The sequence below is a fragment of the Ovis canadensis genome, chromosome 6 (genome assembly GCF_042477335.2).
Source record: "Ovis canadensis isolate MfBH-ARS-UI-01 breed Bighorn chromosome 6, ARS-UI_OviCan_v2, whole genome shotgun sequence".
NCBI lineage: Eukaryota > Metazoa > Chordata > Mammalia > Artiodactyla > Bovidae > Ovis > Ovis canadensis.
In genome coordinates this window covers 61,185,937-61,200,489 of record NC_091250.1, presented here as the reverse complement: position 1 = coordinate 61,200,489, position 14,553 = coordinate 61,185,937, and the positions used below count along the sequence as shown (strand labels likewise).

The following is a 14,553-nucleotide window of genomic DNA, read 5'->3' as shown; positions in this document are numbered from 1 at the left end:
TTGCCTGCAGTTTAAAAGTACTAAATGCATCAAAACTTCCAGTGATGAATGACTAAAGGTAACTTCTTCCTGATATAGGGATGATTCCTGATACTACCTTTTGACAGAAAAGACTAAACTTTTTCTTCACATTCAATATGTATTTTCTTTAACACTAGTTCTGCACCCAGTATTAAAAAGAAATCTCGGTAAAAGGAGAAAGCCTCTCACAGTGGTTATACCATTAAGAGAAGAAGCAGAATAAAAAACTCAAGGAAAATTCACTGTTTATTTTGTAAAGAAAATTAAGTGGTTCAACACATCTTCGATCACCATCTATGTCCTTCCTGACATGAGAACATAAAAATAACAGCAAGCCAGATCATGAGTCTAGCTCGGGGTCTCGCTTCCTACTTCAGCAGCCATCTCTGGAGCTGCAGCAGCAGCACCGGCTTGCTGGGCCTCTGCTTCCGACTCGGACAGCACCTCTTCCTTCACTTTCGCAGGCTTGTTACCAGCCTCCTCCTCTTCATCCGAAGACTCATCAAGCTCCCACTCATCATCTATGTCCATTTCAAACACTCTCACATGACGGAGATTTGAGCTTAACTAAAGAAAAGGCCAAATACAGAAATTTTAAATGGCTTAATATATTGTATATTAAAAATCAGAAATCTGAAGAGTGGTTTCATAGGAAAATTATTTTCCCATCAAGTTACAACAAAATCACTCAACTCAGCTTTTATTCTGTACTCCACATATACAGTGACAATTTCAAGATTAATAAAATCTAAAACAGTTAATAATTACTTAGCAAGCTTTCTCAGAACAAGAGAACTAAATAGCTAAGACCACTACATGCTCGTAATGAATAAAAGCTTTATCACAGAATGTTTGCACTGAGAGGACCTTACAGATCCTGCCACTTCTGTTACTCTTAGTACCAATCTGTAAACACTTACCACACAGGACACCTTTCGAAAACCATTTCCAGCAACATACTGCGCTTTCATACTTTCCAGTAACCTCCAGTGCTTCTCAAAGTGCATGGTACGGGTGGGGATAGCACCACGCTGCTCATCTAGCCTACAGAGGGGAGAAAGCGGAGCCAGGAGTCAAACGGGGCTCTTTCCCCTCATTTACTAGGGATGGCATCAGGGTTTGATTCCTACCAATATTCCCATTTCCAACATAATTCTCCCAGCTATTGTATAAAAAAGCTGTGATACTATATTCTATGAAAACACTGCACTTCCAAATAGATCAAATTATCTTATTAAAGCAGAAACCTTAGAAAATAACGTTTTTGATTCACTTTTAAGGTAAGCAAATGAACTCATTTTATTAATGAATCTGCTTACTTAAATCTCAATCTAAAGCTAGCTCTTAGAAGTGAACTTGAACCCCTTCTGAGGCTGTTGAGGTTCTAATTCTGAAAGGAAAATACTAAAGACAAATCTAAAATAATTCTACTATAAACTAGGACTAATGTCATCCTTGAAAACAAAAGTGCTGTTCTCCACACAAAATAATTCCCCACCTTCTTCCAGCAAATAATTCTTGATTTACTAACAAAGCAAAAGGACAAGAGAGCTGTTGAAGCCAGTATTTTTTCAATTAAAAAAATAGAAGTACTTCTACTCAGTTGATTTTATCATACCTAAAGAACTATAATGTACAATATACATTAAAAAAAATATTTAACTGTGCTATCAGAAAGACAATCTTACTAATATAAGTTACCTCGTAGAGTAAGTCCCAGTGAATTGATATTCTGCAGAATCCTCACTGCTGTACACTGAAGACAATGGCAGCTGCACCAAGAGTCTATCTCTGCCTTCACGCCCTACAGTGTCTTTAAGAACTACTGTGACTGTTTCATCGTCATAAAACTGGGCATCTAAACAACTGTAGGTGCTAGAATTAAATAAGCTCCGTTATATCAAGGTTATCATGACTGAGAAAATACTACACATATAGCATTATACTGGTACCAAACCAAAAACTGACAATGAAAATGTCAAGCTGACATTCTATGCAGCAACATTTAAAATATATCATTAGTTTACGCTAAAGTCACAGTTACCTATGGTTACCTATGGTACTGATTATTCACAAATACAACTAGGCCCTGAAAACAGGTAATCATGGAAAAAGAAAAATCTGTGAGGTTGGTTCACAGTTCCAGAAAATTCTTGACATCAATGGTCAGGACTTAAGCCTCTGGAAATTCTATGAATGGCACCATACAAATATATTGAGTTATCAAAGTTAACTAGAATGAAAAGTAAAAATAAGATTTACATATGAAAAGATACAACTTCAAAGAACTTCCTTTATGTAAGGAAAACAGTAAGAAAAAGGTGAGTTTAGGATTAGTGTCAGTTCTTTCTCTTGCAAAGCCTCCAGATGATATCGGTATTGTTACACTTAACCTAAGAAAACCGCAGAGCAGTAAGAAGGACACCACCACCTCACATCGCTGTTGGTCATAACAAGACCTTTAGCCATCTGCCCCCTGCAATCACATTACTTTCTTAGGAGACAGAGACTTCAGAAGTATTAACTGTAGGAAACCATACTACAGGAATTCCCGCAGGCCAGTAAGGTTCTTTTCAAATCACCCTCTAAGGTTCAAATCACCCTCTAAGTATAAAACACATAAGGAACCCAGCCCCTCTATGTTGCAAGTGACGAAGGCCTGAGAATATCATCACTGTAACTGATTCTAACCATATTCCTGTATTTGCATTTACTGTATATACAGCTCATCCAGACAAGGTTCAAGATTTACCTTCTTCTCACTTTTTCAGTTGTGGCATATGTGAAGCTCCCAAATTTAACAGCAATTAGTCCATTACTTACAGATCTTGAAGAAAGAAGAGGGGTGGGGAGAGTCTTTGTAGAACAACTTGGATAGGCAATAATCTATATATGCTCGAAAAAAAATGACTGTCCGTACAGTTACATAATCACCAAACCCCAGACCAAAATACTACTATACTCACTCTAGAATACTGATAACTAACGCAAATCCCTGACAGACAAACTTAACATCAAAATTACAACTCGGTTTAAAATCTCACAGTCACCAAAGCAGCAAAATATCTTACAAAACGAGGATGTCTGGACAACCAAATTATTTCTCCCATCCAAGTACTAACCAGGCCCAACCTTGCTTAGCTTCTGAGATCAGACGAGATCGGGTGCGTTTAGGGTGGTATGGCCACAGACCCAAATTATTTCTCTTGGACTACATCTTGGGTTCAAAAAGTTTCCTTTGGTTTAGATTTAAAACCACTTAAGATCCTAGTGACATTCTGAATATGATTTATCTTTCAAAACTTTTATTTGCATTCTCAAAAGAAGTCTCTATAGGCAAGGCCTCTTGTTTAAGGAAAGGCATACTAAATCCGGCATGCTGCAGTCCATGGGGGTCACAAAGTGTGGGACACGACTGACAGACTGAACTGAATACTAAACCTTCCTTCTACACGGAAGCCCAAATACAATTCTGAAGTTCCATAGTTCATGAGATATAATACCAACTGTTTTGCTGTTATATTTTCCCTAAGCCTAAGGAAATCCTATATGTAATAGCGATATACCAGTACAAAATTAAATAATCTAAAATTAAAAGGGATTGCACAGCTTCCTAATTTGGCATTACCACCTTAATAATGTGAAAACTAAGACTTAGAAGAGTTGAGTTAGCAAGTCTAAAGTCAAAGTAGCTTAACTAAAAGCTGAAATGGAGGAGAGGGAAGCAGTATGTTTTATTATTAAAAATATTAGAATCTTATCTCCTTGATTCAAACTTCAGATTAATACTCACTGGGAAATATCAGTATGTCTCCTTAAGATGCACATTTTGTAAAGTGAATCTTCTAAAATAGTAAAAAGAAGATAATGTAGATTTGAGGTTTTATTATTCCACCTAAGGAAAAAAGTTAATGTCAAAACATGACATTTAGCTATCAATTTATACAACAAAACTGTACTGTTCACAGAAGACAGGGAAGAAACACACACTTACAGAAAAGGGAATTTGAACAGTCTACGTGTGGAGTCCTCACTAAAACAAAAGAAAAGAAAGGTAAGAAAAATTTTAATCAGCTGTTGAATTATACCACCCAAAAAGTAAACAGAATTACCTTCTACTATCTTTATATAATGGAATACATACTGCTTGATTCATTGATTTTCCAATTACATCCTAAATAAGATTTAAAAATATAATTAAAGCATGTACATACACAGAATTAAATACTCCACAGAAAGTGACTGATCATCACTGTTTAAGTCTAGTGAAAAATTATCTCTGTCACCAAACCTTTATGCAAGAAATTTTAATGACAGTCACAACAGTAAAGAAGAGAGAAAACTCTGAGTGCCAAAGGACCTTGGAGATAAGTGATGGCAGGTGAAAAACCATCTCTTCTAAGTTTCACAGCATCAATCATCCATCCTTCAGCAGTTAACAGACACATCAGCTCTGTAACTAAGATCATTTATAATAAGTTTGTTCTGGGGACCAATAAAATACTAAAGATGCCAACATAGTCAATAACCGTGTATATATTTTTTAATTTATGTAAGAAACCAACAGTAAGAGGAAATATTAGGGTGAATAATATGAAACTGCCACTTCTGTTAGTCAAAAACAGTTGAGTATCAGCATTTTCATATGGTTCATCTTAATAATTATGATCATTTACATAAATGAGCCACATATCATAGATATTCTTGCTCCTATACAAAAACATGCATTTCTTTCAAACTTACTGCTGGCTTTTGCAAGCACTGATCAATAATGTTCTCCATCCGCCTTTTCACAAAATGCAATGATTTTCGAGGATAATAAGGAAACAGCAAAGGACTTTCTGGTTTCAAACAAAAACAAAAACAAAAAACAAAAAGCTGTAACAAACCAGAGAGCTAGGCAAAACTAAGCTACTGTTAGAGCCAGCCCGCACAGCTTATCTGATGGTGGAATTCTCCCTGGGCACTCTACTGTACCTTCACACAAACTCACGAAAAACGACCAAGGCCTCCTGCTTTGCAACATCCTTGGCTGCCAGCCCACTGAAAACCACCACACTCACAAGCTGAGTCCTGGCAGTTTACTATTCTTTTACCTTTCCCACCAAAATCCAACAATATGCTTCCGTTGGCTGTAAGAAGCAAAGGATGACTTGAGAACCAGAAGACATATAATGAAACAAGTTCACTCTTCCCTCTTCTTTGCCACAATGGTGTAACAATAGCAACCCAGTATTATTTTGGAAGAGTATGATGGTGAAAACAAAAACAGGAGATAAGAAATTGGTGCTATGAAAATAAGCTCTTCATTTCTGAAAAGGGCACTTTTATCAGTAGAAAGTAATATATAACTTGTCAACTACTGCCATCAAGTATGTTAGGTTCTTTTTATATCTGTTATTTCTATTGTTTACAACAGCTGTATAAAATAACTATCATACTGTTTATTTTACTGATTTTTTAAAATAAATGAACCCTAGGAGGTTTAGGCAATCACCCAGTGTGAGAATGACCGAGAAGCTAGACCTCTGAATCAAGCCCAGGTCCCACTCTCAAGCCCACCCTCTTCCACTGTGCTCTGCTGGCCTCCCTCATAGCACCTCCTGCCCCAGCTATGCTGGATAAAGGAGTTTTTAATCATGTTAACATTTGAAGCTCCCAACAGGTGACAGATGCTGTGGCATCACAGAAAGATACTTGGTCTCTGTCGCCAGTTCCTGGGACAGAACTCTTTAAAACCTTTGGAATTTCCTGAGTGATAACGATGATAGGAGCATCCTCTGTTTTAAAGAGCCCCTAGATAGCTTCAGGATGCAGGCTGGTCACCATAAAGACCAAGCCCTGATTAGAAGCTTGGAACATTCAGCCCCATCCCCCAACCAGGTAGAAGAGAGAAGCCGGCATTGAGTCCCTCTAGAAAAGGCAGAGGAACCAGATTTCAAAATGCCAACATCCGCTAGATCATTGAAAAACCAAGAGAGTTCCAGAAAAACATCTATTTTTGCTTTATTGACTATGCCAAAGACTTTGACTATGTGGATCACAATAAACTGTGGACAATGCTGAAAGAGATGGGAATACCAGACCACCTGACCTGCCTTTTGAGAAACCTATATGCAGGTCAGGAAGCAACAGTTAGAACTGAACATGCAACAACAGACTGGTTCCAAATAGGAAAAGGAGTACATCAAAGCTGTATATTGTCACCCTGCTTATTTAACTTCTATGCAGAGTACATCATGAGAAACACTGGGCTGGAAGAAGCACAAGCTGGAATCAAGATTGCTGGGAGAAATATCAATAACCTCAGATATGCAGATGACACCACCCTTACGGCAGAAAGTGAAGAGGAAAGATGAAAGTGAAAGTGGAGAGTGAAAAAGTTGGCTTAAAGCTCAACATTCAGAAAACGAAGATCATGGCATCTGGTCCCATCACTTCATGGGAAATAGATGGGGACACAGTGGAAACAGTGTCAGACTTTATTTTTGGGGGGGCTCCAAAATCACTGCAGATGTGGATTGAAGCCATGAAATTAAAAGATGCTTACTCCTTGGAAGGAAAGTTATGACCAACCTAGATAGCATACTCAAAAGCAGAGACATTACTTTGCTAACAAAGGTCCGTCTAGTCAAGGCTATGGTTTTTCCAGTAGTCATGTATGGATGTGAGAGTTGGACTGTGAAGAAGGCTGAGCGCTGAAGAATTGATGTGTTTGAACTGTGGTGTTGGAGAAGACTCTTGAGAGTCCCTTGGACTGCAAGGAGATCCAACCAGTCCATTGTGAAGGAGATCAGCCCTGGGATATCTTTGGAGGGAATGATGCTGAAGCTGAAACTCCAATACTTTGGCCACCTCATGCGAAGAGTTGACTCATTGGAAAAGACTCTGATGTTGGGAGGGATTGGGGGCAGGAGAAGGGGACGACAGAGGATGAGACGGCTGGATGGCATCACTGACTCGATGGATGTGAGTCTGAGTGAACTCCGGGAGTTGGTGATGGACAGGGAGGCCTGGCATGCTGCGATTCATGGGGTTGCAAAGAGTTGAACATGACTGAGCGACTGAACTGAACTGAACTGAGTACTCATCAAATCAGGTCATAAAAAGATAAGGAAAGACTTGAGGAGCTATCACAGATTGGAGAAGACTAAGAAGACACAACTCAATACAGTGTGGGATTCTAAGGACAATGGAGGGAAAATATGAAGTGTCACCAATGGCCAGTAAGTTAACCACACCTACATAATGAAAACTCCACAAAACCCCTAGATGACAGAGCTAGGGCCTCTGCATTGATGCCTGCACTAAGGGGCTAGGAGGGGTGTGCATCTAAAGAGGGGATGGAAGCTCCACGTCCCCCACTCCCTCACCCCATGTGCATCTCTACTTGGCTATTCCAGAATCGCATCCTTGATAATAAACTGGTAAATATAAGTCAAGTGTTTGTTAGTTTTGTAAGCCATTTTAGCAAATTATTAAACTTGAACTATGGGAACCCTCAAATTTATAGCAAAGTGGAACAGAAATGTGGGTAACCTGGGAACCCAGTACTGGTGACAGAACTCTGAAGTGGGGGCAGTCTTGTGGGACTAAGGCCTGAACCCAGGAGTCTGAGCTAACTCTGCAGAGTTAGTGTCATAACGCAAGTGTGGGATACCCAGGTGATCTGGGTATGACCTGAGATGATCTCAGGAGGAAAAGAATCCTCTCACTTTGGAGTCAGAAGTGTTTGAGTAAAAACACTTCAAATGCACACTGACTGCTCGTGTGCTATGTGGCAGGCACTATCCTAAGTGCCCCATTTAGATTAATTTACTGAATCTTCCCAACTGCTTTTGAGGGAGGCACTATGATCACCTCACTTTACAGAAGAGAACACTGGGGCACAGAGAGGTCAGGCAATGTGCCCGCAGCCACACGCCCGCAAGTGGCAGGGCAGGCCCCCAGCCCAGGCAGCCCTGCTTCTAGCACACCCACTTTCACCCACATGTGACACCCACTCTCTCACCTCCCCTGGGAAGGTATGTGCATTAAGTATTCGGCACTTGATTTTTGCAAAGTTCTAGAAAGAAGTTTCATCAAGGGTTTCTTAAAAGCTCCATAGTGACAATTTGTACTACTTCATAATCTACTAAGATGGGAGATTAATGAGCTGGTCTGAAGTCACATTCTAACATCTTAAGAGATGGAATTAATTTGAAGTTAAATATGAGGTCTGTAACTAAGGTTAGGCCTTTCTATTCAGCTACCGAAGATGCGGGGAGAAAAAAGGGTAGGACCAGTTTTTTCCAAAGTCCTCAGGATGGATATGAGCCCCACAGTGACAGGGTCCTGGGGCCATCACTGCTCACACACTGCTATCAGCCCTCCCTAGGCATCATTCCTTACTCCGTCGGCATCCTCATTCAATACAATAAATGAGCTGAGTCAGCTGTACATTTATTATCCCTCCATTCAATACTAACTTGTGTTAATACATCTCTCTGGTGATCCTGAAGACTCTCAAGCAATATAAAACAAGTTCTGCTCTGAAAAAGAATGTGGACCTCTAGGGCTAAATCAAAAGAGCAATAAGCAAAGTTTTGGGCCTGAGATTTCTCTGCTTCTCCCACTCACTCCTCATTCAGATAAAGAGCAAACAGAAAGAAGCAGAGATTATTACTGACTGCAGTTAAAAACACGGGCTCTCAAGTTAGCAGAGTCCTAGCTCTACTGGTTACTACCCTCATCACCATGGGCCTTCTCTAACCTTCAGTTTCCTCTTTAGTAAAATGAAGATAACCTTCTAGGTTCTTCTGAGGATTAAAGGAGATAATACATGTATATAGTGGCTACTGGGAGAAGGCAATGGCAGCCCACTCCAGTACTCTTGCCTGGAAAATCCCATGGACGGAGAAACCTGGTGGGCTGCAGTCCATGGGGTCGCGAAGAGTCAGACACGACTGAGCAACCTCATTTTCACTTTTCACTTTCATGCATTGGAGAAGGAAATAGTAAACCACTCCAGTGTTCCTGCCTGGAGAATCCCAGGGACGGTGGAGCCGTCTATGGGGTCGCACTGCGTCGGACACGACTGAAGCAACTTGGCAGTAGCAGGTAGCTATTACCCCAAGGATCTAAGAAACAGCTAAACCTTGGTTAAATTACTCTTTGAGAAAGCAAAGAAATAGACGCTTTAAACATCTTTTCATCTAAAATGGAGAAGTTTTGATACATAATGGTTGCTATTTTGTGTGGCATCCCCAATAATGTTGGCTTAATAAAATTTTATCGTATCAACAATCCAGAAAACAAAAGGCGTAACAAGTTTAAAAAAAAAAAAAAGCCACCTCAGGAGAATACAGTGATGCATCATTACAGGAGTTAAAAGCATCATATGTTTTTCAAAGCTAATAAACTGGAACTGACTTAAACAGACTTCTCTGATAGGCTCTATAGTTTTCTTCCCAATATCCTATTTTTTATAACAGACAATACTTAAAATAAGCAATCTTACTACATCACAGTTAGCATACTGTGTTTTTTCTTCCCAATATCCTATTTTTTATAACAGACAATACTTAAAATAAGCAATCTTACTACATCACAGTTAACATACTGTGTTTTTGAACATGGTAATAGCATACACTGTTATTATTTTCCTGTTTCTCTAATCAAATAAAATGGACACAAAAATCAAAGAACTTAAATAAGTATTCAGCAAGGACACTTGCTGAGGTATTGCTGCTGCTGCTGCTGCTGCTGCTAAGTCACTTCAACTGGTCTCAAATAAACAGGAACATGGCCCAAATCTGCTTGGCTCATGAAATACCTTTAAGGTGGCTGCTGTTCTGAAGAAAGTCATACCACTGGTTTCCCTCTGTGTTAGGGGGTGACACAAGATCATCATCTTCATCTTTCAAGTACTAGAAACCGAGAATTAGACATTTCAGCTTTGTAAACCAGAGAATTAGGCTCTGAAATTGCTTACATTTAACACTATTCTACTCAAGTTATTTTTACTGTCAAGTCCTCTGAAACCACATTATTCTGTGAGATGACCAACATTTACTAAACGCCAAGCTACTGAACAAACTGCAGACTACTGAAAGATCAGAATGCAACAGACATAGAAACCATACGTGGAGTTTAAGTATCACGTTCTAGTTTCATGGAAAATAGAGCTGTTGCCCTTACGCATTTTAGACTGAGATATTCAACTGTCAATCTACTCCATGGCAGCGATTCTCAAAGTGTGGTCCACACCACTCGGAGCGCCTTCAAGATGGTTTCCAAGATCCATGAGGCCATTACTATTTCTCTAATGGTAAAAAGCTATTATTTGCTTTTTCCACTGTAATGACATCTGCCCTGGTTGTCAAGAGCACAGGTGGGGACAACTGCTGGCATTGCTGCCAAGAATCAAACCATGCTAGCAGTCACTGGATTCCTTTTTGCCACATACAGTTTCACCAATCTCTGGAACGGCTATTAAAATTATTAATTTTATTAAATCTCAACAAAATCTTTTTAATATTCTGAGAGACAGAATTGGAAGTATGAATAAAGCACTTTTGCTGCATACCAAAGCATGACGGTTGCCATGAGGAAAAGCATTTATGAAAATGCACTTGAGTCACCTAGGCACATCTTTGCTGCTCCTGGAATTCCATTTTTACTCAAAAGAATGACTGGCAGGCAAACTCTGATTATGTGTCCTTGGGTATTTGGCAGATATTTTCTTGAAACTAAAGAAAGTGATCCTGTCACTTTAAGCAAAATAACTGACAGTATTTGTTGTCAGTGATAAAATTTAAACATTCAAGCAAAAATTAAAATTTTCGAAAACCCGTATCTGCTACTATGTGCTTGACAGCCTCATAGTAGTTAAAGATTGTCTGATGAGATCGGTAATAATATTAACAAAATCTGACTTTTGGATACTGTATGAAGAAAGGTATCAGCCTACGGAAGATCTCTGTAATTCAGTGAATCAGTATTTTCCCAAAGATCAATACATGATATTACAAAATCAAGCACAGGGTAACAAGATCCTTCCAGAGTGAAAAGCAGATGAATAAATTTTAATGAATCATAATATGGAAAGTCTACTGTTGCAACTTAGATTCCACACTAGAACTAACCTAAGATACTACTGTTTGTCAGAATTTGGTAGAGTATCAAAGAATATTCACAATTTTCTAAAAAGCTATTAAAATATTTCTGCCTTTCCAACTATACACCTGTGTAAAACCAGGCTTTCTGATCAAACAACATATCACAACAGAACAAATGCAGCTGCCTTCTCTTAAGCCATACAGCAAGGAGATTTGCAAACATATAAAACAATGTCACTCTTCACTTAATTTTGTTTTGTTAAATAGTTATTTTCCATTAAAAATATTTATATTAACATGTAATGAAAGGGGTGTTTGTTCTTTTTAAGTGAATTAAGAAATAAATAATTCTTTTTTTTCTGTTTAATTTCTAATATCTAATAATATATGCTATTCATAGACACAACCCACATGAAAGCTCTCTGGGAGTTTTCAATAATTTTAATATAAAGGGTTCAAAGACCCCCCAAAAGTTTAAAGCTACTCTTTGGTGATTTTACTAAAGGAGAAGGCTACTATATAATTCGGCATTATGCTACTTTCAAAAAGTTTTGTATAATAAAGACTAACACTGCTAATGTTTTAAAATTAGTTTTTAAAAAATCAGTAACTAGATTTAATCCAGAGCCCATACCTGACCAACTTTTTCAACGTTAAAGTATTTTCCTTTTCGATTATAAAGATCTGGAGCCTAGAAAGAATAAATAAAGTTTAATTCTTAAATCAACTCATTAAAGAAAAAAAAACTTACATTTTAACCAAAAACTCTACTTCTCAAGAAAGCTGTTAGTAGCAGTTACTCTTTTCTTTTGTGGATGGTAAGACACAAACACAAAGTTCAATTTATATGCTTTACATTTAATAAATAAGTAGTCATTAATTAGTTCAATAATTGAAAAAGCATACATAATTGCTAGAAGGTTGCTTAAACTGGATTAAATTTGATTACTTACCATTATCCAGATTTACTGTAATTATTGTTGAAAAAGCACTATAGAAATGCCAATTTCCTACCTCATTGAAATGTTCAGTAAGAAATTCAGCAACGAATGTGATATCTTTCTGAGTCATCTATCAAATCCAAAAGGAACAAAAATAAAACAAATCAAGATAAAGAAAAGCTTCTTAATAAAAAATTATGTAACAATAAATGTGACAAGCATGTAATTATTTTAAACCCATTTTCCAATCAGCAACTCCAACAGCTACAGATCTCTTTACGGTCTAAGGCTATTTATTATTTTATGCCTAAAGCTAAGACTGAGAAACCTGTGTGCAGGTCAGGAAGAAACAGTTAGAACTGAACATGGAACAACAGACTGGTTCCAAATAGGAAAAGGAGTACGTCAAGGCAGTATATTGTCACCCTGCTTATTTAACTTCTATGCAGAGTACATCACGAGAAATGCTGGGCTGGAGGAAGCACAAGCTGGAGTCAAGACTGCCGGGAGAAATATCAATAACCTCAGATATGCAGATTACACCACCCTTATGGCAGAAAGTCAAGAGGAACTAAAGAGCGTCTTTATGAAAGTGAAAGAGGAGAGTGAAAAAGTTGGCTTAATGCTCAAAATTCAGAAAACAAAGATCATCGCATCTGGTCCCATCACTTCATGTGAAACAGATGGGGAAACAATGGAAACAGTGGCTGACTTTATTTTTGGGGGCTCCAAAATCACTGCAGATAGTGACTGCAGCCATGAAATTAAAAGATGCTTACTCCTTGGAAGGCAAATTATGACCAACCTAGAGATCATATTAAAAAGCAGAGACATTACTTTGCTAACAAAGGTCTGTCTAGTCAAGGCTATGGTTTTTCCAGTAGTCATGTATGGATGTGAGAGTTGGACTATAAAGAAAGCTGAGCGCCGAAGAAATGATGATTCTGAACTATGGTGTTGGAGAAGACTCTTGAGAGTCCCCTGGACTGCAAGGAGATCCAACCAGTCCATCTTAAAGGAGATCAGTCCTGAATATTCATTGGAAGGACTAATGTTGAACCTGAAACGCCAATACTTTGGCCACCTGATACAAAGAGCTGACTCACTAGAAAAGACCCTGAAGCTGGGAAAGATTGAAGGCAGGAGAAGGGGACGACAGAGGATGAGATGGTTGGATGACATCACCAACTCAATGGACATGGGTTTGGCTAGACTCCAGCAGGTGGTGATGGACAGGGAGGCCTGGCATGCTGTGGTTCATGGGGTCACAAAGAGTTGGACATGACTGAGTGAATGAACTGAAGAATGAGTGTGGAGTCTCTCCTTTGGGAGTGGAGGACGTCTGTTCAGATAACCTCAATTTAGGTTAAGGGCTGCAACCTGAGAACACCTCTTGCTTCAGTGTTGGCCTCTGCTTCTTTTAATGACCCCACCTTCTCCCTATCCAAGTTCTTCAGCCCTCAAAAAATTACATATTGAGGTCTCTGCCAACAACGAACATACTGAATCTCCCAAAGTAAAGGTAAGAGTGATGGCAGAGAAATAGCTAATGCAAACATCCCTGGTTTGCAAGGCCAGTCATACAGCACAGAAGATCTACTTCCTATAAAAGCTGTGATCCCTTACTTATCTGGTCCACTAAGACTAATTTTAATACTCCCCATTTTTTCAGGCTTAAAACCACCTAATCTACCTGAATCACAGTTTGGGGAGGGGTGAGGATGAGTGAGCTGCAGGAACCAAAAGGGAATTCTGCCCTATTCTGTAAGATATTCTGAGAAGGAGATTTCATTGCTACTTGTCATAATCCTTATTACAGTCAAAAAGAAACTGGTACTCACCAGACATGAACATAGGTACTAATATCTACATACAAGACTTCCAAGGAAAATAAAAATGCATTTAAGATTTTACGAAGTTAAAATAAGGAATCCAAATACCCTATGTTATACAGACTCTAAGATCTTATACAAACATGAAAATGATCAGCTTAGCCATAGTCTAGCATTCTGTGAGATAAAAAATATCAAACATGCAAATTTTTAAAAGGGCTTACTAGGATCTCTCTTGTGCCTACAGCCTAACATCTCTTAACAATAACTGCATCTTACTACTAAGATGACCAGCACAGATGAGCTCAACCAGGGCAACACTAACACATATAGGAAAAATACTATTATATACTACCTTGTTCAGTTCGGGAAGTACATGGTCTTCTGTCATTCTCAACATTGCTGAAAATATAAAGTTTAAAACTATCTTTAAAGGGAAACTCCAAACATAATTTGAGTTATAGATGCATTTCAAGTCTAAATGTATTTCACTGGACTACATTTTCTAGTTTTAACAGCTTCTTGTCACCAAGGAAAACTTATTTTTCTTCTAAGAACTACAGAGTGAAGAATTTGATTTATATTCTTAGGCTCAAAATGGTTGGTATAGCCATCTTAAACCATTTTTCCTTTTCTCCTTTAATACAACCCATTGACACT

At 38.4% G+C, this 14,553-nt stretch overlaps 1 protein-coding gene across 2 annotated transcripts in view; it reads right to left on the bottom strand.

The window, feature by feature from the left end:
* Positions 1 to 249: 249 nt before the first annotated feature.
* The window catches only part of ANAPC4 (anaphase promoting complex subunit 4), a 34,562-nt gene continuing 20,258 nt past the window's right edge, over positions 250 to 14,553 (bottom strand). For both annotated transcript variants that reach the window (XM_069593790.1, XM_069593791.1), the window contains exons 17-28: positions 14,249 to 14,295; positions 12,135 to 12,191; positions 11,755 to 11,811; positions 9,836 to 9,929; positions 4,765 to 4,862; positions 4,134 to 4,195; positions 4,016 to 4,054; positions 3,815 to 3,916; positions 2,774 to 2,848; positions 1,723 to 1,896; positions 942 to 1,065; positions 250 to 588 (exon numbers count right to left, since the gene is read on the bottom strand). In XM_069593790.1, coding sequence (XP_069449891.1) covers positions 370 to 588; positions 942 to 1,065; positions 1,723 to 1,896; positions 2,774 to 2,848; positions 3,815 to 3,916; positions 4,016 to 4,054; positions 4,134 to 4,195; positions 4,765 to 4,862; positions 9,836 to 9,929; positions 11,755 to 11,811; positions 12,135 to 12,191; positions 14,249 to 14,295 — 1,148 coding nt within the window. In that variant the 3' untranslated portion in view covers positions 250 to 369. The remainder of the gene's footprint in view (positions 589 to 941; positions 1,066 to 1,722; positions 1,897 to 2,773; positions 2,849 to 3,814; positions 3,917 to 4,015; positions 4,055 to 4,133; positions 4,196 to 4,764; positions 4,863 to 9,835; positions 9,930 to 11,754; positions 11,812 to 12,134; positions 12,192 to 14,248; positions 14,296 to 14,553) is intronic.